This window comes from Ciconia boyciana, chromosome 5 (genome assembly GCF_034638445.1).
Source record: "Ciconia boyciana chromosome 5, ASM3463844v1, whole genome shotgun sequence".
Classification (NCBI taxonomy): Eukaryota; Metazoa; Chordata; class Aves; order Ciconiiformes; family Ciconiidae; genus Ciconia; species Ciconia boyciana.
Genome location: NC_132938.1, coordinates 69,474,123 through 69,501,370, shown reverse-complemented (window position 1 = coordinate 69,501,370; position 27,248 = coordinate 69,474,123). Strand labels below are relative to the sequence as shown.

Genomic DNA, 27,248 nt, shown 5'->3' with positions numbered 1-27,248 from the left:
AAATCATTTAGTGAAATCAAACATTTTGTACCTTTTGGGAAGCACTTCAAATCATAAAAGCTTATCTCAGTGCAATGTTTTTTAATTTTACGGACAAGTAACTAAGGAGGAAGCCCCATATACACAAGGTAACAGGTAAGTATTCTACTAAGTAGGAGTCTGGCAGATGATGACCAACTGATACAAGTCATTTTTGGTATGCTGTGTGACGATACAGAATAGAATCAGAAGATTCTCTAACAATTATATGTTTAAAGGATCAACTGCTGTAAAAATGGAGCAAATGATGGCATAAACATGGCAAATGTGATTCACAGAAGTGTTTCTTTGAAAACCCTTCCAGTAACTTTTACCTGATCAGAAGACAGGAAAAAAAAAACAAGGAGACTGCTTTACAAAAAAAGTGTCAAACACAACAAAACAAAAAACCCTACAATTTCCCAAGTTCATTCCAACAAATGGCACTATCTGCATTCAAACTTTCTAGTCGCAACAAAATAGTGACAGAACTATCAAAAAACCCACCTGGTTAAGTATGTGGACTAAGGTTTTCATAACAAAGGAAACAGGGCACAAAGTTCTTAAAAATTACTTAAGACGACACATTACTAGCCCTTTTATTTAAATTCTTATCTTAGTAATGAATTTGAGTTCCCCCCCCCCCCCAAATAGCACTGAAGAGCCTTAAGATTTTCCAATTCCTGTACTAAGATCTAAAAACCTTAGTCCCTCTTCAGAGCAGCATCCATCCAAAATAAGGACATCTCCTACAATTTCCAGGTGAGTCAGACTGCTCTCAGGGAAGATAGTAGCTTCAACCATCTACTGAAGAGAGGTAGGAGAAACCAGGAAGTAGGATAGCAGAAAGTGAAAGAGCAGACAGCTATATAAAGAGAACAGAAAAGAGATTGAACAAGAGTAGCGGAACATGCTACAGCAAAGAAGTCTGAAAACATATTTTTAAAAAACTCTGACATTCAGGTGAATTTACATTACAAATAGGACTGCGGACCGAAGAACAGGACAAGGTGTTAATATTGGCAGCTGCCTTTTATGAAAGGTAACAGAACACCACAGAATCCTACAAGAAAGGAGAGAATAAGCAGAATTTCCTGTAAGCAAAGAAACAAGTGCTTTAAAATAAAATCCTACAATAGTTACTTGTTAAGCAATGGCCTTATAAAAGGTGACCTTAAGGCAAATACAATTAAGACATCAGAAACGAGAAGACAGAAGAGCATAAAGGAAGAAGTCCTACCAATTTTTCCAAACCAGAACTGCTGGGTACAAGCAGAAACAATATAAATGGACTGTATGGATGCACTGCACAAATTTGTTGCAAATGGAAGTTAAATGACTGAAAACACTACTGGGAAATAACTAATCTTACAAAGGTGCAGAGGTTTGCAAAATGGATGAAAACTGTACTTCTGATGTCTGCAGTTCCCATTTGTTCTAACATATATAATGGAATATTATGTTTGTGCGAAAGCACAAAAAAAAATCAGCTCATAATTTACCTTCAGAATTGTTTAGCCATATCCAGGAAATATGTCTAGACATAGCTACAGTTAATTTATACAAAGAAAGTATTTGGAAAAAAAATCAGATTATGCAATGAATATTAAAGATTTAAGTGTCTGAAAACTAGCCACACTGAATTAATCCTATATCAAATCATCTTGAATAACTTAGCGGAGATAGCCTAGCGATTACACTTCATGCCTCGCACTTTGTATCCCAGAGAATGCTGGAATGCTTCAGAAAAATTAATATGGGAAATGAATAAGTGTAAGAAAATGGGAATATCACGAGATTTAAAAAAGTCAATAGTAGTAGTAGCAGACAGCTGCTAGCTCTCAAGCACCCTTTATAGGTGAGGCAAAGAAAGTACATCTAAAACAAAAGAAAAACATTCCCCTCACTGAAAAGGGCTCTCATTACAGATTGAAGAGAACTAGATTTCTGATCTTCTATCGGAAGACAGGCCCACAAAACTGCATGGCTCTAACATTTTATCTGTTACACAAAAATGTAGTTCCTAAGTGACTTTAATTGGTAGGAAAAGACTGCAATAAATTATACCCGAGTGCTACCAAATTAAAAAAATCCTACTTATTCTTTACCAGCAAGAGGACAAGTTGTTGCTTTGTAAGACACAAAAAACACTGGGGTTAAGTGAAAGCATTTCTCCTGATTCCACAGGAATTACTTGTTTCTGAGGAAGTAGAGAATGAAAGAAGGTTGCCTCTCCTAAAATCAAGGAATTTAAAGACCCTAAACCTATGTAAATAATCCCCAAATCCTGCAGAAGTATAGTATACAAACAAGTCAAACATTTTTGCATCTGCATAAGGACTCTATGGGTGCAGATACTCAGTAAAGCCGAGTGGGGCAAAACCTGATAAACTGTAACATTACTCAAGTTAATTATAGCATGCCAGATTTCAATAAGCAAATGCAGAGTAACATTTCACAGGATCCAGAGCAGATGTAATGCTCAACTCAAGGAATATTTACTCATTGGAAACAAATGCAAGAGACTGTTGTGAAAACTATTTGTGTAAATTTAAAATGCAATGCAATGCCTCATCTGAGAAAGATCCCAAATTCATAAACATGTCTCACTGGAGATATATTTTCATACGAATGAACTTTAAAAGAGAAGAAATAGGAGTATTTCTTCTGTCTGTCAGAGGTTCAGCTGGGTAGTTTTATATGAGCCAGAATACACTTTCATAAATTTGCAAAGCTGGAATCAGGACTGTTGCCCAATGGAAGCATTTAATTTTACATCTACACATAATTTCTTTTTCTTTAACATACTAGAGCAAATGCAGTAGCATTTTTGCCTTTTGCTTGTGCTTTCTTACAAACCCATATGTAAGTGCGTCCAGAAAAATGCAAGGCTATGTTTCATTGTTTAATGTGGAGGTCAGATGCTGGACTTTGCTTCTCTCAATCTATATGAATTCTATTTCTTGACTTCCTTCTAGGAGTCAAAGATTCCTCAAGTCACCATTCACTCAAAGAATGTGCAGTTCAAAAAGACATTCAGATGGAGCTATACAGCATTGGGCTAATGACTGCCTTACTGCAACAGCACGTCTACTATAAATAGCAGTCTGGCATAGTCTTAATGCTACATTCAACAGATGTAAGAATATCAGCTCTTCAGCATAAACTGTATGAGAATCGAAATAAAATTACATCGTGTACGCTCCTGAAGAATCAGGGAGCAGTGGACAAAACAAAACACAAGAATGGCATAATTGAAAACCTGCTGACCAATAGGCCTACTAAATCCTAAATCTAGAGCTACTGTTGAATATCATCTTACTGCTTAGAGATATGAAGTCAGTAACAAGCTGATGGAATTAGATTACAAATGTATGTGACTTACTGTATACCTTAAAATCCTGTGGGTACATATGCTCCTCTGCTTAATTTAATTCTGCTATGCGAGTAAATCTTTATCTCCTCATGACAGACAGTATAAATAAAAAGAAGAAAGTCAAATAATTCCTCAACAGAAGCTCCTACCCCAGCAGTGCTGGATTTACCTAAAGCCGATTTATGAAAACCTCTCCATTAAACACGGTGACCGTCATAATCACAACAGAGACTTGTTGAAACAGAGGGAAGCCTACTTGAAAATTTTACTAAATCATTTCTCCTGATATGGAAACACAACTCTTTTCGCAACAACGAAAGAACAAAATATGATTTGATTTAACCTTACTAATTATCCTCAATAACATAATTTGCTAAGAAGTAACAAATTAATCTCAACATAAGAGAAACAAATTAGAATTTTCTGCATTTGCTAGTAGAAATTATTCAAAAAATCCTTCATACACACAGTTGAATTTGACCTCTGACAGATACAGATGGGGGGGGGGGGGAAAGGAGCATAATAAGTATTAGGGGCTAGACTCTCATAGTTCACTCAAAGACTGTGACAGAACAACGTTCATAAAAAGCCTCAATAAAAACTGTACTTGTTAACATTCCTTTAACATGAGTCATAAAACACTCCAAAATTCATTCTCAAATAAAATAGGAGTGCGAGATAAACCTAGTTTAGGAATCGGACAAAAAAGGCTACAAAGCACAGCCCTCAAGCCAGACACATATGCTACATCATTACTCTCATTCCACCCTGTTATGTGTTCCTGCAGAAAATGGGAAAATCCTGGGAAAAGGGTTTTTCTGATTCAAATGCATTATCTTGGTTATCTTATGACACAATAAGACAGAGAACAGTCCTCAGAACGAAATAAATTATACTTCAGATCTATAGAAATATTTCCATGCACTACTTGAGATAAGGAGCAGGATAAAACCATATTCGATTTCCCCCCCCCACCCCCCTGAAAACTTAGCAAAGAATATGATGTAGACACTGTCTAGCAGTGTTCTCAAAGCTCCTAGTGGACGTGAGATCTCTGACCAAAGTAACATTTCAGCAATGAAGGGAGCAAGACCTAACTCTAGGAAGGACTGAGCCATGACTATGGCTCTGAAGCAACTGAATCTCTTGCTCAAGAACTCTGTATTTGTTCTAGGTGTCTACCACTTGCCAAGTAGCATTTTCTTCTGAACCTCAAGGACTGCTTTAACTTGTCACGTGAACAGCACTCCTTTCCATAACTACTTTTTTAATGACAGTGTGAATAATCTCAGTTTTCTACTAAAATGTTAAGCTTCAGGAATAAATTAAAAAAAGGATGATTGTAATTATAAAACCCCCTCATGTACCTACATGAAATACATTTGTTCATCTACTTTCACCTGAAGAAAAAGTCTGTCTTTTCATTTTTAGAGATATAGAATAATATATTCTTACTACTGTTTATGCATGCTAACGCTACTTGTAAATTTATGGAAATTTTTGGTTGTTTGTTTTGGTAGTGGCCTGACAAAGCACGGCACATCCAGTGCATTTTATAGATTTGTTTTGGGGTTTTGTTTTGGGGTTTTTTTGAAATCTTACTTAGTAGCAGCACCTGATAACTTTGCCACAACTACTACAAATAGTTAAATCTGATGGAATTTGTACTGATGCAAATAAAGATACTTACAACATACAAGCCACACAGGCCAGAAAATAGTAAATGGTGGACCAATTGGCTCCTAATTTCTTCTACACTGTGGCCACTTTCTCCCCCCCTACTGCTAAACCATTAAAGAGTGGTTAAGATAATCACAGGATGTTCCCAGCTGCTGTTGCCTACAATTTAAGTGAAACAGAAAATAAGGTGTGGTATGCCAGATGACCGGCACCAATTGAGATGACAGCACATGACTTTTAGTTCTTAGGTATCCTAGAAAGTTCCCATTCCTTTTATATCTTCTTTTCTTATGCTTAACCCAAATTAAATGTCAACTGCTGGCTTTCCTCTCTGAAGGATTTTAATAGTGTGTTAGTAGCAGCACCCGGAGGGATCAGAATAAATCTTTGATTTGACCTTTCTGCACGTATTTAGCACTTCTCACTGTCTGAAATTATCTATTACTCCCACTAAGGATTATTTTCCACAATTAAGTCTGTGAAGACAATCAGGTAAATCAAAGCTGATTATTTATAATTCACTGACTTTATCCTCCCAATCCTGATCCACAGTTCGTGGAAAAAAAAAATAGCTCAAATGCCACTGCAAGCTATTTCCAACTGGCTAGCAACCTCTCCAGAAAGAGAAAAGCAGGAGTGAGTGAGCAACGTCTTACTATCATCTTTGACACAAAAGAACTTGGTTTTAAATCTTTCAAGGAAGATGCTAGCATTCAGTATTGGACTCCCATGATGTTCTTTTACATATGGGATCCAAAACCAGAGCAGATAACTTTGGATTTCTCAGGTCTGGGGAACTTCAAAGATAGGAAAGAGCATGGTTGTAGAATATGGTAGGGAGAAGAAGAAGAAGAGGGCATAGGTAAATAGCCCTCTATTTAACAATTTCCATGCAGTATGCAGGGCCATTTACTACAGAAAAACATCATTTCCCTTTCAAATACAGATCTGCTGATATCAGAAAGCACTTCTCCAAGACCTCCTGCCTAGCATGCTGCTCCCTAGGGATTAAAGAAGAGTCCCTTGTTCCAGACAGTTTCTTCAATGGTACCTACCTTCTTGCTTTGCTAAATAACTGGTAAAGTCAGGTGCCTGGATTCCTTCTACACTACTCATCATTCCCCCGGCATTTCCCCAAAAGCCCATGAGTGATACAGCAGGCAAACAAAGAAAGCAAAGATTTTCAGCTTTCCTTAGCTCAAACCTTGAAGCCTTATGTGACCAGGAGCCTCTTCAAACATCCAATCTGACCATCCACACAGCAATTTCACCCTAGGGACACACGCAATTAAAATTGTTACCAGAAGCTTCCCTTCAAATTTTTACAAGCAAGGAAAACTAAAAGAGATGCATGATGTTGTTACAGCAATTAACACTGTAAATTAAATTCAGAGTGCAGGCATTCCCCTTGTCAATGATCAAAAAAATCTAATTATGTGCCCAAACAACCTGTTGACCTAATTTCTGCAATGGATTGTAGCACATTTGTTCACAAGAAGTTACAAAAACAGTAATATAAACTCATAAGTAATTTGCTGCTTAACACAGAAGACTACACCTGGGTGGAAAAGCATTATGCCTTAATCTGAAAAAGAAATTAAGATAACCTATACCTAAGAATAGCCCATTACCATATTGATAACAGTAAAAAGGAACGACATACACTTTTGCAATTACTTCACTGAAAGAAAAAAAGACATACATGTATATAGTTCTGTGGTCATATGACATGATCTTAATCATAGTTGAGGGGGGCAGGAACAAAAAAAACCTACAAGTGAAGTCAGTCTGTAATTTTTTTTTAGATAGATAACCAAAAGCATAATTTCTATACTGGCAAGCATACACTGACATCATTTGCCACTGGCAATTATACTAGTAGAATGACTTTAGCAGCATTTATTCAGTCAGCTAAATAGATAATTATCTTGAGTATCAAGGTAAACTATCACACTTTGCTTAGCTTGAACCTCATAATCTGGTTTAGAATAATTTCCTTTTCTGTTAAATTTTATGAATCTAGCAAAAGACTAGAAACTGTAATCATCTGTCCCTGCATTAAACCATTTGCCTACCAGGATCTCCAACAACACGCCCAAGTGCAGAGAGATTAAAAACAAATGAGAAAATAGATGTTGCTACACACTACAGTTTGCAAGTGAATAGTATTACACACATTTTGTAAGCTACAGTTAAAATGAATTCTGATCAACTGAGAGGGGTGATCTGATCGAGCACCATGAAGACATTCTAGATGAGCCTGCACACTGAAACCCAGTATAAGTTGTAATGCTGGATGCACTTGTATTGCTTTAAAGTGTCAACTAGACAACACATTTGCATTAAAAAGGGAGGAGGGGGAGGGGGAAGGAAGGGAAGGAGTTAAAATACTGAAGTAGGGACACTAAGTATTTGAGTCTCTTCTGTCATGCTATCATCTCCCCCTCCACCCACCCACCTTATTCCTCAGTCCCACGTTCAGTCTTCAAGCAGAATGCTCAAACGAACGGAAGAGGATCGAGCTCTTTCTTGATATGGTTTTTATGTTGCCAAAACCAAATCTCTGCTTCCTTCTCTTACTTCTGAAGCATTAATTACTATCTGCAAGAAGTATCTAGTGAGCCTACATTGGTAAACTGTAATTAGAAATCCCTACAAACTTTGAAAAACCATTGACCAACAAATATCCCAGTGCACTCTCCAAACACAGAACCTCTATTCCAACAGGAACTTTCAGTAAAAAATTATGTGTGAACAGCAGACACTGATGTTCACACAAGCATACTGCATACAACCCAGCAGGCGATTTTTCGGTTTTTTTTGGATTATGCCCTGGAGGTGCTGGCACAATGGAATTTCAATACCATAATTGCTTATTTCTCTGTGTGCCAGCCTGTGAAATAACAGGTAAAAAGAAAAAAATACACATAAAACAAACATTCTCTTTTCTAAATTACAGGAATCACAAAATAAAATGTTTTTAATTCTCTAGTTCAAACGATGTAATTTATAACCATGACACAAATAGAGAAGAAGCACAAAAGAAGGGAAAATACAGAAATAACATAACGTTCCCAAGGTTCAGTTTACAAGGACCTCACACAAAGTTTTTTTTTTTTTTTGCAACTCTTACTAGAAACAGTATTATTTGCTAAAAATGCAGTAGCTGCCAAAAGCTATGATCCATCTAAAGCAAACATGTTTAAGATGGAAATAGAGTGTTAATGCTGAAGAAAGACAGAATTGAGTATACAAGTTTTCTTTTGAAAGTGTTGAAGCAACTGCAGTACAGTGTTAAGTTTGTTTTTCATCTTTCTGAGCAAAAATTGATTGCATTTGCAGATAAGCACCTAAATTAGAGAGTACATTAAGACAATAACAGAAGTAATAAAATATCAAACTTTCTAATTAAACCTCTTTTTCCTGCAGAAGGTTATTGGGAATTCAACACTAGCCTTGGTTCACATGATAGAACAATGGGAAAATTTTCCGAATGGTTGAACGCTAACCCTGACAAGTGTGGAGAGCCAACTACAATACATTATATGGTAGCATAACCTGCCACCCACGTTGCTGAGAGAACAGCTTTCAAACACATGCACCGAGCTGTAAAACCACAAAATCCCTTATTACACATTGTCCCTTACTTAAGGTGAAATACTCTATCCCTCCCCCTTTTACAAATCTTGGTGCTTTTTTTAAACCTTCATCTCTGAAGTTTATTTAGCAGCTAACTAAACTGTTTTTCAGATTTTTTCCAAATGCCATTTTTCCTGTTTTGTTTTCTAACCGAAATAAAATCATGTTTTTATAGTACACAGTGAAGCCTGTTATGTCTTTCACTGTTGCTTTTTTTTTTTTAATACTACTTCCACCTGTATGACATTACCCAACTTTTTAAAAGGAAATCTCCGATATATGACTAATTCATTTGTGAAGACTTATTTCTGGAGTGAAAAATTATCCTTTTTTTAGTAAGAAGATACATGACTCATCACTGGTAAAGTAAAAAATGGTTCCATCATGCTTTTGATAGGAAGACCAGATATTCTGTTATTTACTGTGATTCTTTTCCATTGTTACACAATTTTAATATACTCAAAAAGATAAACTGACACAGTATGCGTGGTTATAGACTCTAGCATTCATTTAAGTCAACCATTGCTGTAGAATGACAAACACACTCCACCCTCATTACAACATGCTGTGGTCACTAGCCAAACATCTTTGCCTTTTCTGAAAAGGGTACATTATAATAAAAGCAGACCAGCAAAACAAATAATACAAGGGGACCTGAGATATGGTAAAAGTAATAACAAGTGTTAGAAAAACATAACTCTGAATACGGAAAGTGAACTACTTAATAATTTTAGGAACACATATAACCTCATGCTACGAGAAAAAGATCACTGAGAAACACTGGTATATAAAACTTTCTTAGTTAATGATTCCCCCTTTCTACCCCCCCACCCCACATGTCTGCTGCTTGAATCATTGCATTCCAAGATAGTTAGAGGATATACACAGTTTCTTCAGGGGTTTTCAGTTGCAACTTTGCTGGCAATGGGAATTTTATTTGCAAGTGTTTCTATTCTACTGACAAGGTCAATTAGTCCAACGAACTATTGGTTGTTCTGCCTGATAGCTCAGTGTATTTATTCAAGCAAGCGCTTTTATAACCCACAATTGAACACAGACAGTTACCCTTGTAAACACGACTGTCCACAGGGATTTTCACTACATTTTGGGCATGTAAAAGAAAAACATGCTTTTCTTCCCTCAGCCTGATAGCACATAACTTTGATTACAGCTTGAATTTCAGGGAGCGAAGGGTGGGGGGGGGCCTACTGTTTTAAATATATATGATATATTGTACCTAAATATACATATTTGGACCAATTCCGAGGAGCTAAAGAACACAGACATTTGATTGATCTCTCTAGGAGCTAAAAAAATTTGGTAATGCTATCAAAGAGAGACAGATCAGCATCTCCGCTCTATCCAGGCATTAAAAAGAAAAAAGCCGTGCTTTAAAAGAAACAGAGATGCTATATGTAGCACTAAGGGTTAAAGGCTACATAAAATGCTTTCACAAAAGCCAAAAGCATAGGGGTAGGGGGGTGGAAATCAGCTGCAGAAGTTGGTAGAGTTTAAAAAAAAAAAAAAGACTATTCCACAGCTCTAGCTAAAATTTTTGTAAGTCAGCAGCACAGCCAGGCCGCTGACAAAATGTGCAAAGAGGAAAAATGACAGACTCTAGTCTCACAGAACTTTAAACACATACATGCACTCCCCTCACCCTTCATACAAAAATCTTCTTGCAAAGAAGAGATTCTTCATTTTTACTAATTAGGAATGGTAAAGGGGCTGGTCTATTAGGACACTGTTCTTCATTACTCAAGTCTTCCCTGAACAAATCCTTCAGGGACATATAGAAGGTAATAAACTATAATGGAAAACCAGCTATCTTTCATGGCTGTATTCTACCACTTTTGGCATTATACTGATACTACAAAAATTGAAAAGCCTACTTAAACCATCTGAGAAGTCTGTAGTACAAGAGACAATCACAGAGATAATCAGTAAGGAAATATGGATTCCATAAAGCAATAAACTTGGTGAACAACACAGAAGTATACACAGTATATTAAATCTCTAATAGCCATTTAATCAATATTAAAGCACCACTGAAAACAAATAGCTTTTCTGAAAAATGTCACCAAGAAAAGTTGAGTCAATATAACAAATTGATGAACAAATGGGAACAATAACTTTTAAGGACTGGAAGGGGGAATGCTTTATTTTGGCTTAGCTGAAGAAGGAACTTCACACATAAGTGTGTATGGTGCTTTACCTTGGTTTTGTGGGGGTTTTTTAGGTAGATGTAAATTATACCAGTGCAAACCAGGAAATTCGAGACAGAACTAATTTATTTGAACAAAAATGTCAAGCATTCACAATCTGATACCAATGAACATTACAATTACAAGTTTCAATTGGTCAGGTATAAACTGGACACAACCTGATGTGGACTTTGACTTGCGATATTGGTTCAATAGCACAGATAATCTGCATAGGCTATAAACAAATCACTTAACCTTTCTACAAGACGACTAATAGTATTACCATTCTACAACAGTATTATCATCCTGCGTACTTCAAAAGAGCATTGGAGACTATGCCCATCTAAATTTGCAGTTGGTTTTCTATACTATTCTATACTTGCTATAAGGCCACAATTCTATCCCTGCTTTTTTTAAAAAATACTAATTTTAAAAGTTCAACTATTTGGTGCTCTCCTCTCACACACCAAGCAGTATCTGCAACCTGCTCCTGTCCACCAAAGAAAGGACTGGAATTTGTTTGTAGTATTGTAATTAGACTACACTAGTGGAGGCTTGCATCAAGGCCTATGAAAAATTCCCCCATCATATTGGAGGACAGTTTCCCTGCGTTGATAACACACTTTTTTTTTAATCTGCAGTTTTAAGCCATCCATACCAGAAAGATTTTTACAGAAATAAAATATATAACAAACAAGCTTCTTAAGAAATCTCTTCAAATCCTCCAACTAGAACTTAATGCACAGAAAAGACATGAAACCATGTAACCAAACACTTGCTACAAAACAGGTATTACACAGCAATAACATAAATGATTAATGTCAAACTTATTAGTAAGTTATCTTGCCTTTTCTCATTGGCATTGGAGAGAGAAACTCTCACTTTTACATGAAAAATCATACACTTTTTCCAATTCCTTTTCCATGGTAGAACTTAGATCAAATAATCATGAAAAAGGTTATAATTCCAGGCGAGGCTTTCACATATGTAAAATTCTGTGCTTCGATCAGTTCCTAGCCTCTATATACTTGAGTTCCCTTGAGGAAAGCTCTGTACTTCATCAAGTTCCTGCCTTCCATGGAGCTGTTGCCACTTTCTTTCACGTGGCTTTTCCTCTACTTCAGAAGGTAAAGTCAGACTGACAGTATTAAAAATACAGGGCCTCTTTAATGTACCCTTGCCTAATTGAGTCCCTCTGTGGCAAGAAAAGGTCACTTCATAGATTCATTTTTGAATGCTAGAATACAAAACAAGAAAAAATATCTGTCTGCATGCAACATATGCCACAGCATAAAAACAATGTTTTGTTTTCCTCTTTTCTTCTCTAAGATCCAACAGAAGAGATGTTTATTTCTCTTAAAATACCATTTCAGAGCAAGGTAAGATAAAAATGCCTAACACTTTTATGATGCGTGGACCAAAATAATCTTCCATTCTTCAGAATCCTTCTAGATCTCATGTGGATCTCACTATTTGTACACACATACTTCATATGCACAAAAGGCCATTTCAATAACTGCACTTCTCATGATTGCACAGTAAGCTCCGTTCCAATGTATGGCCATTCCAGGGTATAAAAAGCAGGAAAACTGCAATCCTGTTCATAATTTCCACAGTTTGAAGCATATATTAGTTGATTTCCATAAGCATAGGAATGATAAGCAGGTCATATCATCTACAGTCATTATGACATCAGCATGAAATAGTGATATTATGTCATTAAATTAGCCTTTCTTTTGTAAAGAGGGGTTCATGTGAACATCCCAGTTGGTGATTCACAAAATATCCTCTCTGCTGGAAGGTGGAAATATGGAATACTAACTGCATGAAATGGAAATAACCCTGCTTCCTAAACTTGACTCCTAGCCTTGACATCAATCACAAGGCTTAGTAACTATAACCAATACCAGTGGATCATTCTACTCCTCTGCTTTGCAGATTTCCAGTACTGGTAAATTTTAGATGTAAGGAACAGGTCTGATGAACTAAATCCATACCCAACTAGCATAACAACAAGATAACAATCAAAGTGAACAAGCTGATGTGATGACCTCATCTGCAGAGCATCCTAGAGACAGACAAGAAAGACTACAGTTTGAAATTCTATAAAACTAAAGCTTACTCAGTCTTTTCTTAGCATCAAGTGTAGTTTGCAGAAAGCAGACTGAATATTTTTAATTGACATTCTGAGCCCAAGGAATAGTTAGGGGTCAGAAATGCATCTTTTCTTATACGGAAGAACGAACACAGAGGAATGGTTTCTAACCAAAGTACCTGAAGCCTAGTCAGGAATCTAAATAAAGCAGTAACAACTCAGTACTCCATCTTCAGAGGAAAGCAGTTTAAAATACACCTTAGAGATGTCTGATCAGAGACTCAGAAGCAGTACATTTTCTTGATTCATTAACTTGCAACAGTCCTATGATAAGTTAGCAACTCCTTGTTCCTCAGTATCTAAGTTTACTCCACATACAGAAAACAGGTTGAGGTTACTAGCTGTTGAATTTCAGAAAGTGTCTAGAAAAGTCCAGCCTCTTTCCTACAATCACTGGACGCTGTACGAGTAAAGAGATTACAATAGGGTCAGACTTCCTTAACTACCTCTCGGAAAAGTTCCCCAGTTTGGGCATTCCTCTGGTTGATAATTCCCTGGTCTAGTGCAGAATCTCTTAAATCAGTGAAGAAGTGGCCCTGTCCGTGGTGCTTGGTCACAATACCATGCCACTAGGGAGACTGCTGTGCTTGCGACGGCTCTGGAGCACCTGGTTACAAAACACCAAGATCAAAACAGCTAGAAAACAAACTGAAAACAAAATAGACAGCAATTCAACAAAAGACAACAAAAAGTTGAAACAAAGGACTCGTGCTGTTGCCAGCAAAGACGTATTAAGATTACAGGGCTTTCACCAGAGTCTTCAAAGTCATCTTCAGAACTGAGTCCTGTTGAAAACATTAAGTATGCTTTTGTTCCAGGTGGAAAGCGTACAGCAACTGAGTTAAAGCAGGCCTCTTCCAAAGCAATGTTTAATACTTAGTATCATTCTTTGATGCAAAGGCTGCTACATAGGACTTCCAGTAACTTTTTCCTACATAAGGCCTATCCATTGCTGCCCAGTGATAGATCACAGCATACCTATAAAGGTTGTTAACCAGGGAAATTACCCTGTTGCAAAGAAGCAAAGAGCAAACACCTTGCTTACCTAGGTTACACAAAGCCATGATGCTATCTGTTTGCAGATTCACCCTACTGCATAAAGGGAGCACAATCATGGCCAGCAGCTTCCTGTCCCCCTCCTCCGATGGGATATTTCTGATCGTTCCCTTTTAGGCCTGAACATTAATACATCTTATCTGCCATGTGGATTATTACTACCCTTAAGCAATGTGAAAAGCAAAGTACACATAGCAATGCCATGCACTAGCAGTGGTTTGGTCCTATCGCAAAGCTTGCCAGCTTCTCTGAACTACACAAACAGGAGAGGTACAAAGGCAACAAAAGTAGGTGAGCATTATTTGAAGAGACCAGACATCTGTTGCAGCCAACATTTGACTTGCATCCTTTGCAGTGAGTTATTTTCATATCATGAGAAAGTGTAATAACTTAAGTTACATACTGAAGAGTCTGGATGCTGTTCCAAAAATGCCTCTAAAGACTACCTTGTCCACCCAGACTGTTTGCACCTTATTGTGGAAGAAGTCAGACTGGAAATGAGAAAATACTTGCTCTTCAAGCTTGACAGCTATGATAAAAAGGCACATAAGTCAGAAGAGAAGGCTTACCACACACTTCTTAACTGTAGTTCCTCCAGCTGAGCAAGGGAATAATACTGCTAGATTATGACTGCTGTTCTCACCCATACGATGGGGTACAAATGACTTGTTTCTCGGGGGAGGGGGTGGATACCCACTTGTATTCAGAAAATAATTTCATCTTAAGTTCCAAAAAGGACATGCCTACATACTAGACCACAAACTAAAGCGAATCTTGTATTAGTGATAAAACCTAGCCTAACAGCACACTGCATTGTTTTGAAAATTAGACCATTAGGAAGAAAACACATGGAGGCATCATAGGACTTTCATTAGACACTATGAGCTGGGCAAACATCCATGGAAAAATATAAAATGATTTAGCTGGATTTTCCACCCAGTTAATCAGTCCTGAAGCCAATGGAATAATTAAGCAGATTTCTCTAAAGAGCTCATAACAGTTCACACTGCTTTAATACCCTGCCTATGTGTCAGAGAAGCTGAAGAAATGAGAAAGTTTAAGGACTGAAGGAAAATTTAAGAAACACATTCTGAGTATCAAGCAGTTTAGGAAATATGAAAATTGATAGCAGTATTTAACATTATAGTGGTGACAAAGTTAGTCACTAGTATTTTACAACATCAAAGTATTGTATCTCATTAGTAAGCAGCTTGACCATATTTTCATCTCAGTTTTGAAGTAAAAAAGCATAAGAGCATGTGGTATGCATAAGAATTACTGCTCTCATGCAACATATTACAGTAATATTAATATACTATAAAAGATACTAGTAACTTGTTTCATTTAGAAGTGCCTTTTTTAACTAAATACATTATGTGTTTAGCAAGAAAATGCTAAAGAAATATTGCCTGAGAAACTGCAGAAGACTAATATGCTTATTATATATTTTATTGTTTCTATAGATCTTTAACACATATACCCTCAAAAGTGGGAGTTTACCACTGTATAAGAAACTTAAGTTATTGCAGTTATATGTATAAGGCTGTACTAAACATTATTATAAACGGATAATCATGTAGTTATTGGAAGAGTAGACTACAAGCACAAAATCAAACTGCTAATTAAGGACAACAATGACATCTAGTGGACACTCGGAAAACAGACCCGTACTCTCACAAGGAAAAGATCCAGCTGCTGTTACTGTTACAGTGTCCAACTCCCAAATTGCTGCGATGCAATTAAGATTAAAAGACAGAATCTGCAGCTGATGAAAGTCAAAGTAATGTGATGATTCATTTCTTTTCAAAAGAATATTTAATTTAAAAAAGAGTCAAGACCCTTCCATTTAAGATTTAGGATAAAAGTATAGGTGAAAACTTGAGAGACCATCACAAATCATTGAAAGGATATAGATAAGATACATAGCGCCAACACAGAGGCATACATTTTTACTACACTTTCTATTCCCACTGCATCTACAACCTTCTACTTAAAAATTGCTCTTGTTGGACTTCAAACACTGAAAAACAAAGTGAAAACAATAAAAATCCCCAAAGTAAAAATTCAAACCACTATTTAGCACCTCCCTTCTCATCATTCCGATCCTTCTGTTATTGTAATACCTGCCATATAGGGGAGGTAAGTTAAACCTTCCCAATATATCAGCCAGTAGCTGTTGAGCTCCAGAGAAGAGGAATCTGAAACACGAGGCTACTGTAACTCAAAATTAGCAAAGATACCTGATCATGAGTAACCTGATTAGTTTACAAGGTGGACTTCTACAAAGATCATGGATTATTTTAAATCTGCTTTTACTATTTACCAAAAGGCTAACAAAACTAAGCGGTTAAAGCAACTCAAATCTGATCTCAGCTGTCCCATTGAAGAAACTTTTTCTGGCTAGAAGTGTCACCATGAAAAAATACTGTTAAAAAATAGTCAAAATTTGACTATTACACTTTTGTAAATAAAAATATTAACAAAACATTACAAATCTATGTCCTATTCGAAGTCTTAAGCATCAAATGTCATATCTATGGAAATGGAAGCTGGAGTTTGCATCATGTTGTTAAAAACAAAAATGCATCAAACAAACATACAAAAATACAACAAACATCCCTTCCAAAATGTCTACATCTCGGAGACTGTCCAGTATAAAAAAAAAGCACTGCAAAAGATTAGAAACTATACTCAGAAGTAAAACATCATTTATGAACACATCCGATTGTAATTTACATTAGACTTCCAATTTAAATTGGTATCTTGCTTGCTTTGTATACGATTTTGGAAAAGATAGTGTTGCAATTCCCCTAGCTCTTACCATCAGTAGTGGGGAGAGTCAGCTATTGGCAAAGATGTAACAGATTCTCACTTTCATGAAGATTCTCTAACCAGTAAAATACAAAGAAACCTTTGCATAACTGATGATTGGGCCTTGTGTCCCTATCTCTTTTTGCCAGGGTCTCCAAGTGAGCTTTGAATCAGATGCTACTAGTTAATAAGAGTACATGCAGCCTCCTAAAAATGAAATCCAGACTCCAAAGATGTTTATGCACTATACACAGCCATAACTAAAACCTGTAGTTTTAAATTCTGATTCCTAGTGAGACTCAATAGCTAAGCAACCCATTCATTAAAAAAAAAAAAAAGGGGCATGAATTCAAGTTAAGTCCAAAAATGCAAGTATTTAAAAGCTAAGTCTCCCTTTTGATGTATGCAATGCATAGGGTTTGCAGATATTTTAAGGGAGATCAAAGTTTAACCAATTCTAAACAGCCCTGTTCTGGAAAACCCCACTCTTTATTACTCTTTGTTCCATTACAGGATCTATGTATCAAGTCTGTTATAACCACGTTGGTAATGGAGCCTGATAAAAACAGAAGCCAGCCTAGTAAATTTACAAGATAAAAACTAAAAGCAAACATCAAAACAAACCCAGCCATTTTCCCCCTCCAAGCACAATGCTATATTTTACCTCCCAAAACAATTTTACTACATCAGATATCCTAATGAGAGGGAACTACTTTAAGACAGAAAGCAAAGCATCATTGACCTACCCGGATTTCCTGGAGATTATGAAAATTATTTCCTACTCTGACAGAGATTTTGCTCGGAGTGTAACTTTCATCAGATTTGTAGTCTGCATAGATACATAATGTCTTCACTGTTGTTTTTCTTCTGCAAGAAGCAACAAAAGCTATGTAAGCATAGTAAAGAAAAATATTCAGGATGAGTTTGTTGCTAGTTTGTAATAACTAAGGATTTAAGTGTTCTAAAACGTAATACAAGTATGTCTACTGATTTATAACAGCCCCGCTGTCAAAGCAACTACGTGTTTTTCCCCATTAAGTTACATACACAGAGTTGATTTTCACTGTTCTCCTTTGTCTGCCTTCAGAAGTGTCAGTACACCAAGAAATACAACAAAGGTCAAGATGCCAAATAAGCACTTGTATGTGATTGAAGCATATAGTTAGCTTATCAAATATGGGCTCTATTACTACACCAAAGAGTTCTCCAGAAAGCAAATAAAGGTGACAAGCATCTAATCTAATCTTAAGATTTTAGTTAAAGAAAAAGGACTGAAAGCATCGTACACAGAATAGAATAGGAAAAGGTTTCTCAATGAATCAGTGAAGTCATACAGGACTACTTTAAACAGTCATCTACCCTTCAAATTACACTCAAAGACAGAAAGTCACGACAAAAATGTCACCTTAGGTAGGTAAATGTGAAACTGTTACAAATTACATACTACTAAACATTCCTTTTTGTTGTTTATTTAGGCATTTAGTAACCATAACATTTGAAAATCTCATTTTTATAAATGCTACCCAACTGGTAAGAAGCCAGTTAGATAAGAGGATTAACCCAGGAGTCCTCACACTTCCAAAATTCCTATCTTGGTGAACAGTATTCAATACAAAGTTATACAAAACACCCTAACCCATATAGAGTAATTTTTAATACCTAAATTGGATGTTCACCAAATGAGGCTGTGATCCATCTGACTGCCAGTAAGTTTCTAGATTATCATCTCGTAACTGATCCACTCCAAATCCTAAGAAAAGAAAATGTGATAGTCTTGAATATCCCATTACCATGATGCAGACATCACAGACATAACTTTTCTTCAGCTGTTACAAACTAATGTATCCTAAGTTATAACATATAAGGAAATATTTCTAGATATCCAAGTTGTGCCTATGCTTTTGTGACACAAAACTGAAACAGGGGAATCTGTCAATCAAAGCTCAGTACTTGAGTGTCTTTACATTCCTATCTCCTATTGAAGTCTGTGGGGTTTGAAACCATTCAACATGTCCTGGAATTTCAAATGGTTAAGCAGTAATTCATACTAATTGCAAGAACAATACTTAATGGTTAGGCTTTTCCACCTATTCTATAATCTAACTGCTGAACTAGAGGAAAATCATTAGCAGAGACCATTTGTTTATTATAAAATTTTAGCCAAATACAACATTTTGTTTTCAAGTAGTCTCCTGAAATATTTTTACTTTTTCACGTTAGTAGCTAGAACAAGCAATAGATGCCAAAAACAGTATTCCTGAAAGTTAATGCTGTGACATTTAAAGAAACAACTCCAAATCCTTATTTTTCTGTTCCCTCATCATCTGTCCTTTTACTAATCACATCCTTTTATTGATTGCCCACACTAGCTGCAGTTTTAATTCAGCAGTTGAGTTTAATCTGCAATAAAAAATTATCTTCACTCTGTTTGAAGCGACTAAACCATATGATATTTTTCTCCAAGTAAGATACCAGGATATCAGACCAAAGACGTTCAGCCTGAGCACAGTATTGTGACATAAAGGGATCATTGACTCTAGGCTGCAACAAGATGAGTTCCCAACAGATATTTCTGAAGTAGCAACTCAGCCACCTCAAATGAAAAGAATGCAGATTTTCAGATATTTTGAGCAGGTATAAGCTATCATTAACTGCACCTCAGGACCATTTTCAATAGTTTCATTCTACTTGCAGAATTGTAGGGAGCTACACTATAATGGCTGAGTCCACGCAAAGTCTGGACACAACATTTAGGTCACCCAGCTGCATGGTTTTTCTAAGTTAAAAATCAAAGATACCCAGGCAAAATGCCAAAGCATAGAAACAATTACACAGTGCTGAGCGTGTTTCTGCTCACGTGGTTTAGTTTGTTCACTGTGTAAGTAAAAAAACAAATTTGGTATAAAAATCAGTAAAAGACCTGTTTTGCTAATATGACGTATTTCCTCATTGTAGGATTTTTGATATAGTTATAACTTTCCTATTCCATCAAATACAGACTAGGCCAAAATTATTTGTAGTGGTTACCCATACAGCTTATACCACAGCAGTTTTATTGCTACTCTCTGTATGTATGTTTTATGTTTTGATAAGACATTTTATATTCTAAGAAGAAAAACGTACATTCAGCTTTTTACATCATTTGTTGTGATTTTACCTGGCTTACAGGATGAAAGGGACCAAACTGCTTGTGAACCTATTTCTCTAACAGTACCAGTCCTCTCTAACTGCTTTGGATCAGCACCAGGTGGTGTCTTGTTTGGGGTAGTCATTTCTAGTAAAAGAAAACAAGTGAGTTAGTTGATATATTTTTAGCTTCATGGGAAAATTAAAGGGTTGTGTTTGTTCATATAAATGCTTTAATTCTTTGGCCTCACACTTATATAACAGTCTACAGAATATGTGGTTTATACATATACACATATGTATATGTATATATTTTTGCATGGCTGTAGAACCTTTCTTTTATTTTTATATATAATAAAATAATAGAGAGAGTAAAAAATAAAATATATCTTTAAATAAGAGGTTCCACATACATGTAAATTTTATGTCCTTAAAAATTCAATACACACTTGGAACATTCATAAGATATTTTACTTGTATCATTCTAATTCACACATACAGAGTTAGTCAGGGTTTCAGGATTTGTTTTTTTACAGTTTTGTTTGGTTTTAAGAAATTAAAACAGACCCTGTTGATTTAAAGGCTAGCAATACAACTTCATTTCCCCTCCACATACACTTAAGAGTTTCCTTAATCTGCGAGTTCAGAAGCCTATTCAGAAGCTAGAGCAAGCCTGTCCTCCTGGAGATACTTCTCCTTAAAAATAGGAAATGAGAGTTTAAACAAATCGTATAGTCCCTAATTTGGTAGGGATTGGTTATTGCCACATTTGTGCATGGTCTGTTTCCTTAACTTCACAACTTCGTCTGGAATCATTAACCTGTGACTTGCACTGCTCAACTAATCACACTCAGTCTCAACACCTAGACTACTGCTATATATACCACAACATAATCATGTTGATTTTTATTTAGTATAGAGCACCTTACTACTTCCTAGAAAGTAGCTTAAAAGACTTTTTTCAAAAAAAAAAAAAGATTCCAAAGAAACAGAAGTTGCATGCAAGGAACCACATTAAACCTTAAAAATTAAACGTAAAGCACTCAAGAGTCAGGAAATTAAGAGTGACTTCTAATCCTTTGCTTACATTCATGACATCATATTATGCTCTGCTAAATCTCAGAAAAAGTTTTCCAGTACCTCTCCTAGATAGCAAATGAGGTGCTGAACTAGGCTGGTATACACAGGATCCAGACCTTACCCACTACAGAAGTGATACAAGGCAGAGACAAGATTTTCTATGTAATCACAACTCTGCAGCTAAAAACTTTGTCAGACCCAGGAAATCTGAATTCTGTAGTTAAATCGCTGTCCACACCAAACATTTTCTATTGGCCCTTGCCTAAATTTTTTTTCTTTTTTTCATTTTGCAAACACAGGCTTGAGACAGACTTCCGGGTTCTTTTGCTACTTTCTCATATACAAGACTGCAGTCCTGACTACCATAAAATAGAAATAATTACATGTGTAGTAAAATCTATGTACTGACAACAGCAAGTGTCACAAAAGGCCACAGAAAGCCTTGCTCAAACACCATCCTTCCAGAAAAGTGGGTTGAACACTAGACAGCTAATCCTACAGATATCACGTATATATTCATATAATTCACAGATATCCTAATCCTGATGCCATCCAATTAAAAAAACTCATGCAACAAGATGTTTTAAAGTCCTTGCCCATGCAGAAAAATTTTGTTAAAATATATCAAACTATTAAAAAAAATGAAACAGGCAATCCATTTAGCCATTCCTATAACTAGATACTAGCACATAAATCTTCCCCACTCACTGTATTTAAATATTGCATTATCTGTTTTAAAACTTTTATCAGGTATTTACAATAGGCTCTTTAAAATGTAGCTGTTCTCTACTGAATTGGCTACACCATAAACCTGTTAATACGTAGAACAGATTATAGACTAGAATAGAAAATAAGTAACTTACACTAGCTGCTACTTAATACAACTTTAAATTTATTGATAGCAACTTCAATAAAACACAATGCCACAAGTATTCTAATCTTCTAAGAATTTAAAACAGTCTTGGAAAAAATTACAAAACACATAGTTCACAGCTCTTGGAAAAACAAACTTTTTCACAGAATGGTTTGGGTTGGAAGGGACCTTTAAAGATCATTTAGTCCAATCTCCATCCAATACCAAAATTCAAATGATGTTTATTAAGCATTGGGAAGACTGTTTTCCAGGACTCATGAATTTTAAAGCGCAAATCACATACTAGTCCAAACTCTGCGCTATTTTGTTGCTTTTGTGACAATGAACCAACTAAGAGACATTGAGTTGCATTCATTTTAGTTCTCAGATTTATATAGAAAACAGTAATGCTGTTCTCCGCACCTCTAAAAATATACACAGAAAATTCAACCTCACAAAGTAAAGCTAAATTATTCATTTGATACAAAACATCTCTTGAATATCATCACCAGCAAGTCTTCACACTCCATTATTTTTACTTCAAGAGAAAAATAGCAAAAAGCTCCAAATCTGATAGTCACATCTTCATTCCTAGAAATAGCTATTCTCAGATTAATGAAAAACCCAACCTTAAGACAGGAGTATGCAAACATCCCATCAAAACCCACCAAAATAAGGTAAATCACAGAAATTACATTGTACACTCAGATTATCTCAGAAAGTTGATTACACACACTTTCTAGACAAACTACTAGAATTTTAAAGTATGCAGAATCCCTTAAGACACCGATGTTAAGATTTCTTATAAGCTTCAGGGCACACAAGGAAGTCCTAAATAACTTAACGCTGCCAAGATTTGTATTGCACTGGTTCACGAAAGTCTGAGGCATATATTTTGGGGGTCTGAAACATACAGCAACAAATGCCATCCAAGTTTCCTACTGTCTTAAACTGAGCTTGTTTCCTTCTATCTAACAGGCAAAGCTACTCAAGATCCAGATTTCAACTCCAAACCACTGCTGACAAATAGGTCAGCCACAAATCGTGCACTAGCGATGTGAAAGACTGAAAATCTTTAATGTTTGAACTAATGAGTTGAAGTAATCAAGTCAGCTTTTCATGACAGAACTTCTGTTTAACCAATTTAGTAACAATACATTCTGGATAGCTTTGCTGAAGCTTCCCAATACTCTTAAGGATTTTAAAAGCAGAAAGCTGATAGAAGTACTAAGGAAAAATAATACAGCAACAAGCCAGCTCACTCAAGTTACACTTTTGGATATTTTACTAGCAGAAGTACAAGTACCTCATTTAGACAAGACACAAATACTTAACATTAAAAGTAATTTAAATCACCAAATAAAATAAAAAAAAACACCACCACAAAAACATTTTCTTAGCCCAAGAAGATAATGGAATGAGGATTGTTTTTTCTTATTTTTTTCAGGCTGTGTAAAGACAAGTAACCTGTCTAGAAGCCCTTCTCCTTGACACGTGCTGAAATATGGAAAGACACACTACGTCCATAGAGGCATTGGCTGGAAACATCTCCAATTTTCCAATTCAGTTATTCCAAAAGATTATTAATAAGCTGCTGTTTCCTTATTAATAACATTAATATATTAAAGTCGCAATGACATGATCAATGTCACACTTTCATTTTGCCACTTTCCACTATATGGTATGCACATCCTTTGATCAAGACGAGACAGCTGAACTTTTTTCCCCCCTCCTTGAACTCTTTATCCCTCAGCATCTTCCTTAGAGAAGCTGCTCTTTTCCAGAGAACACACCTGTGAAGTAGCAGCCATTAAAGATGCTTTAACAAACATACAGCTTATAAACAGAGCGAAATGGATTTAAATGGTTCAACAGTCTACCTTTCACAATCAAAACAGACAGGTCATTCTCAGTATACCAGTGGAAGACACTTCTCAAAGGTGCATACCTGAAAGCAAACCCTTCACTAAGCACACACATCTCTTCTGCAACACACTGAAGAGGAGATAGAGAAGGATACATCATGGTCCTTTCCTACTAAAGCTCCATAAAAATCCAGGCTCAAGGAAACTTTTGCAGACTCCAAAGCAGTTTTCTCCAATTAAAATTTCTAATTCTGCCATGTTAGTACACACAGAACTGTTTAAACGCACACCTGTAAGGACCTTTGAGAGACCAGACTGTCCTCAACATATGTCTGTCCAGCCATTCACTTCTCCAACAAGAGATTTCACAATCTTTATGGACAGCCAGCTTCAGTGTTTTGTCAGCCTAAAAGCCAAACGTTTTGCTTTAACATCCAACCCAAGTATTACCTTCTAAAAACAAGCATGATCTCTTCCTCTACAGAGAACTCAAATACTAGTTAATCACTAGCCTTTACGTAGCAACCCTTTTATAGATGTGAGGGCACTCATCAAATTGGCTCTTAGTTTCTTCTTTTCTAGTGTGCCTATGCCTTTCAAGTTTCCCTCACAAACCAAGTTTTATAAACCTAATATTCTTGCAGAGTCTAGAGATCTACATACTTTGGCTAAAAAAAAGGCCATACCATTTTAGCTAAGGCCCTTATTCAACAGAGTAATCAATTTCCTTGTCTTTATATTTAATCACACCTCTTAACATGCCAAAATAACATCTGTCTGGTTGAAAGGACATCATTTTATCAATTAATGTTTAATTTACTATGCACTACAGTGCTCAAATGTTTCTTTGGGATACTGTCTGCTGTTCAGTAATACCCTTTCCACTAATTATGCCTTTGATTTTTCCTCCCTGTGTTCTCTTCCTCCCTCAGTTCTTGTTAACTGAACTTAATTACACTGATTTCCAATCTGCTATCAATCTTCTCAAGATCATTTTGAATTCTGACCCTGAGCTGTACAGTGCTTGCAATCCTTCCAACTTGGCGACACATCTATTTTGTGTTCACCATTACAGAAAACAATGAAAATATATTCAAAACAGAACTCCCCAGGAGGACACTTCGTGCCATCCCTGTTTAAAAGTGAATTATTTACAAGTCAGCTTCAAAAGCAATTTTTCAACCAACTGTATAAGATCCACAAAAATTATTTTTAGACCACATTTCAGTAGCTTGTTTTTAACATCAACCCAGACAATGGCAGAAACCCTGTAAAATTCAAGACAAACCACTTATATTCCTTCCTCATTAACTTAATTGGCTACTATAAAAAAAGTTTGATCCAGATTGTTCTTAAACGAAACTAGTCCCTTTTCTTTTTGCACATTGGTTTTAATTGTCTTCTACTCACTGACAAATTCTCCTCCCAAACCACCTCCTTTGAACCTTTCAGGAGATCAAAGCTCAGCTAGCTTTGCTCTTTTTTAAAATTATTATTCTGACTGCATTCCCATTGTATCATTTTATTCAGTTTTAGCAAGTATCTGACAACTTAAGAAAGGCTGCACTGACTACTCTAGCATTTTTGCAACATCCATGACTTATAAGACTGTTTTTCCTGTTCTTTGTAACAAATGGGATTTCATACCTTAGATTCCCTAACTTTCCTACATGCACTACTCCTTTTACCTCACAAGCTCTCTTCCCTGCTCTCATTTTCTTTGGATGGACCCTTGTTGGTTTAAGGCCTTTAAAGATCTCAAGATATATCCAGAAACTAGTCTTTTACTATGCTTCCTATTTTTTATTCAGATGGAAGATTAAACAGTAACATTGAACATTCAAATTACTAATGTTTAATTAACATTTAATAATCACAGTAAGTGTTCAGTAGCAACCTATTTCAACAACTAGCTCACCAGTACATTTGATCCCTCAGATTATTCTCTCAATTTTAAACACTTATTATTTTTACTCTGCCTTCAGTATATTGCTTTAAGCCTGTTACTGAAAATGACTTAAGTCTTTCATTGTCACAAACATAAATATATTTCACTAAAAATAAGGTAACTAGAGCATCTGCACAAAAGAATTACATTAGCAACTTTTATACATGTATCCCTAATCAATCTAAATAAATACATTTTTTAAAATGTATTTTTGTACAAGCCCAGACTTCTAAAGTTACCTACTAAGGATACAAGCTGTTCTTTAAAGGATGCAAGCAGTTCTTTACAAGTGCTTATATTAAGTGAAAGCAGTCTTTAAAAAACACAGTAATCAGAGGATGAAGCCAGTTTGACAAATCAAGCTGCTTTCACTCAGGCCTCCTTGGTAGCCCTCCTCCCACGACGTCTTTGTAGGACTTTTAATTACGATTTTAGGTATAATTTATTAGTTTTACAACATTGTATTATGGCCGTGGCCCCCAGGCCTACAAAACGCTTAAGGATTGGAAATAAATCAGCAACACCTACTCACAAAAGACATCAGCTGTGCTTAATCACCACAGCATGCTCCCCTCTCCCAGCTGGGGGGGGTCAATGCAAACACACAAGCACGCACTGAGAGAGGAACCCGGAGGAGGTACCCAGTTAAGCAGCCCCCAGTCCCCCACCCCGAGCCGGTGGGCGCTACAAACGCCGAGCGAGCACACCGCACCAGCCAGCGGAGCTTCTGCCCGGGCACGGCCACGGCTCCTGCGGATGCCATGACACCTGGAGGCGAGATGCGGGAGGAGCCGCACCCCCCGGTCCCCGTCGCCGGCTGGGGGGGGGGGAGGGGGGAGGCGATGACTACGAGCTACGCCCCCCCCAGGTCGGTACCGGAGCAGCATCCCCACCTGATCCTCGAAGCCGCTGCAGCGGGTGAGGGGTGGCGAACGGGCGGCAGGGCCGGTGCCGCGCGGGTCCCCTCAGCGCGGGCAAAAGTCAGGCGGGGGCTGGCCGCCCGCCGCGCCCCTCCCTCGCCCGCCAAGGGAGCTGCCCCGCCGGCTCCCGCCGCCCGGCCGCGCACGCGCAGAGCCCGCGCGCTGCGTGAGCGCGGTTTAAAAGAGAACGGCGGGGGGGGGGGGACGGAGCCCGCCCACAGGTGCCCGCGTGCACCCGGTGGGGAGAGGCGGAGCTCGGCGCGCGCTGGGGGCCCGAGGCTGGGCTTGCCTTGCCGCCCCGGGGGCTTCCCTCGGCGTCGAGCCGGTGTGGGCCGTAACGGCCCGGCCCCCCCCTCACGGAGCGCCCCGGGACGAGGGCGGGGAGCCTGGACAGCTGACACACCTCGCGCGTAACGCGCCTCCCTGGCGGCGTCACCCGGAGATGGCGTCACCAACAGTCGCGTTCCCAGCGCGCGGCCTGATACCGCCCGCGCCGCGCCCCGCCCCTCTCCGTGAC

At 37.3% G+C, this 27,248-nt stretch overlaps 1 protein-coding gene across 8 annotated transcripts in view; it reads right to left on the bottom strand.

Annotated features, from left to right (window-relative positions):
- Positions 1–27,248, bottom strand: part of ANAPC10 (anaphase promoting complex subunit 10) — a 38,992-nt gene that overhangs the window by 11,052 nt on the left and 692 nt on the right. For 2 of the 8 annotated variants that reach the window (XM_072862414.1, XM_072862413.1), the window contains exons 2-5: positions 20,097–20,213; positions 18,599–18,689; positions 17,686–17,806; positions 6,279–6,346 (exon numbers count right to left, since the gene is read on the bottom strand). In XM_072862414.1, coding sequence (XP_072718515.1) covers positions 6,308–6,346; positions 17,686–17,806; positions 18,599–18,689; positions 20,097–20,213 — 368 coding nt within the window. In that variant the 3' untranslated portion in view covers positions 6,279–6,307. Of the gene's footprint in view, positions 1–6,278; positions 6,347–13,518; positions 13,680–17,685; positions 17,807–18,598; positions 18,690–20,096; positions 20,214–26,704; positions 26,936–27,020 lie in introns of those variants that run through there. The other 6 variants (XR_012042651.1, XM_072862409.1, XR_012042650.1 and 3 more) reach the window with 5 other exon arrangements.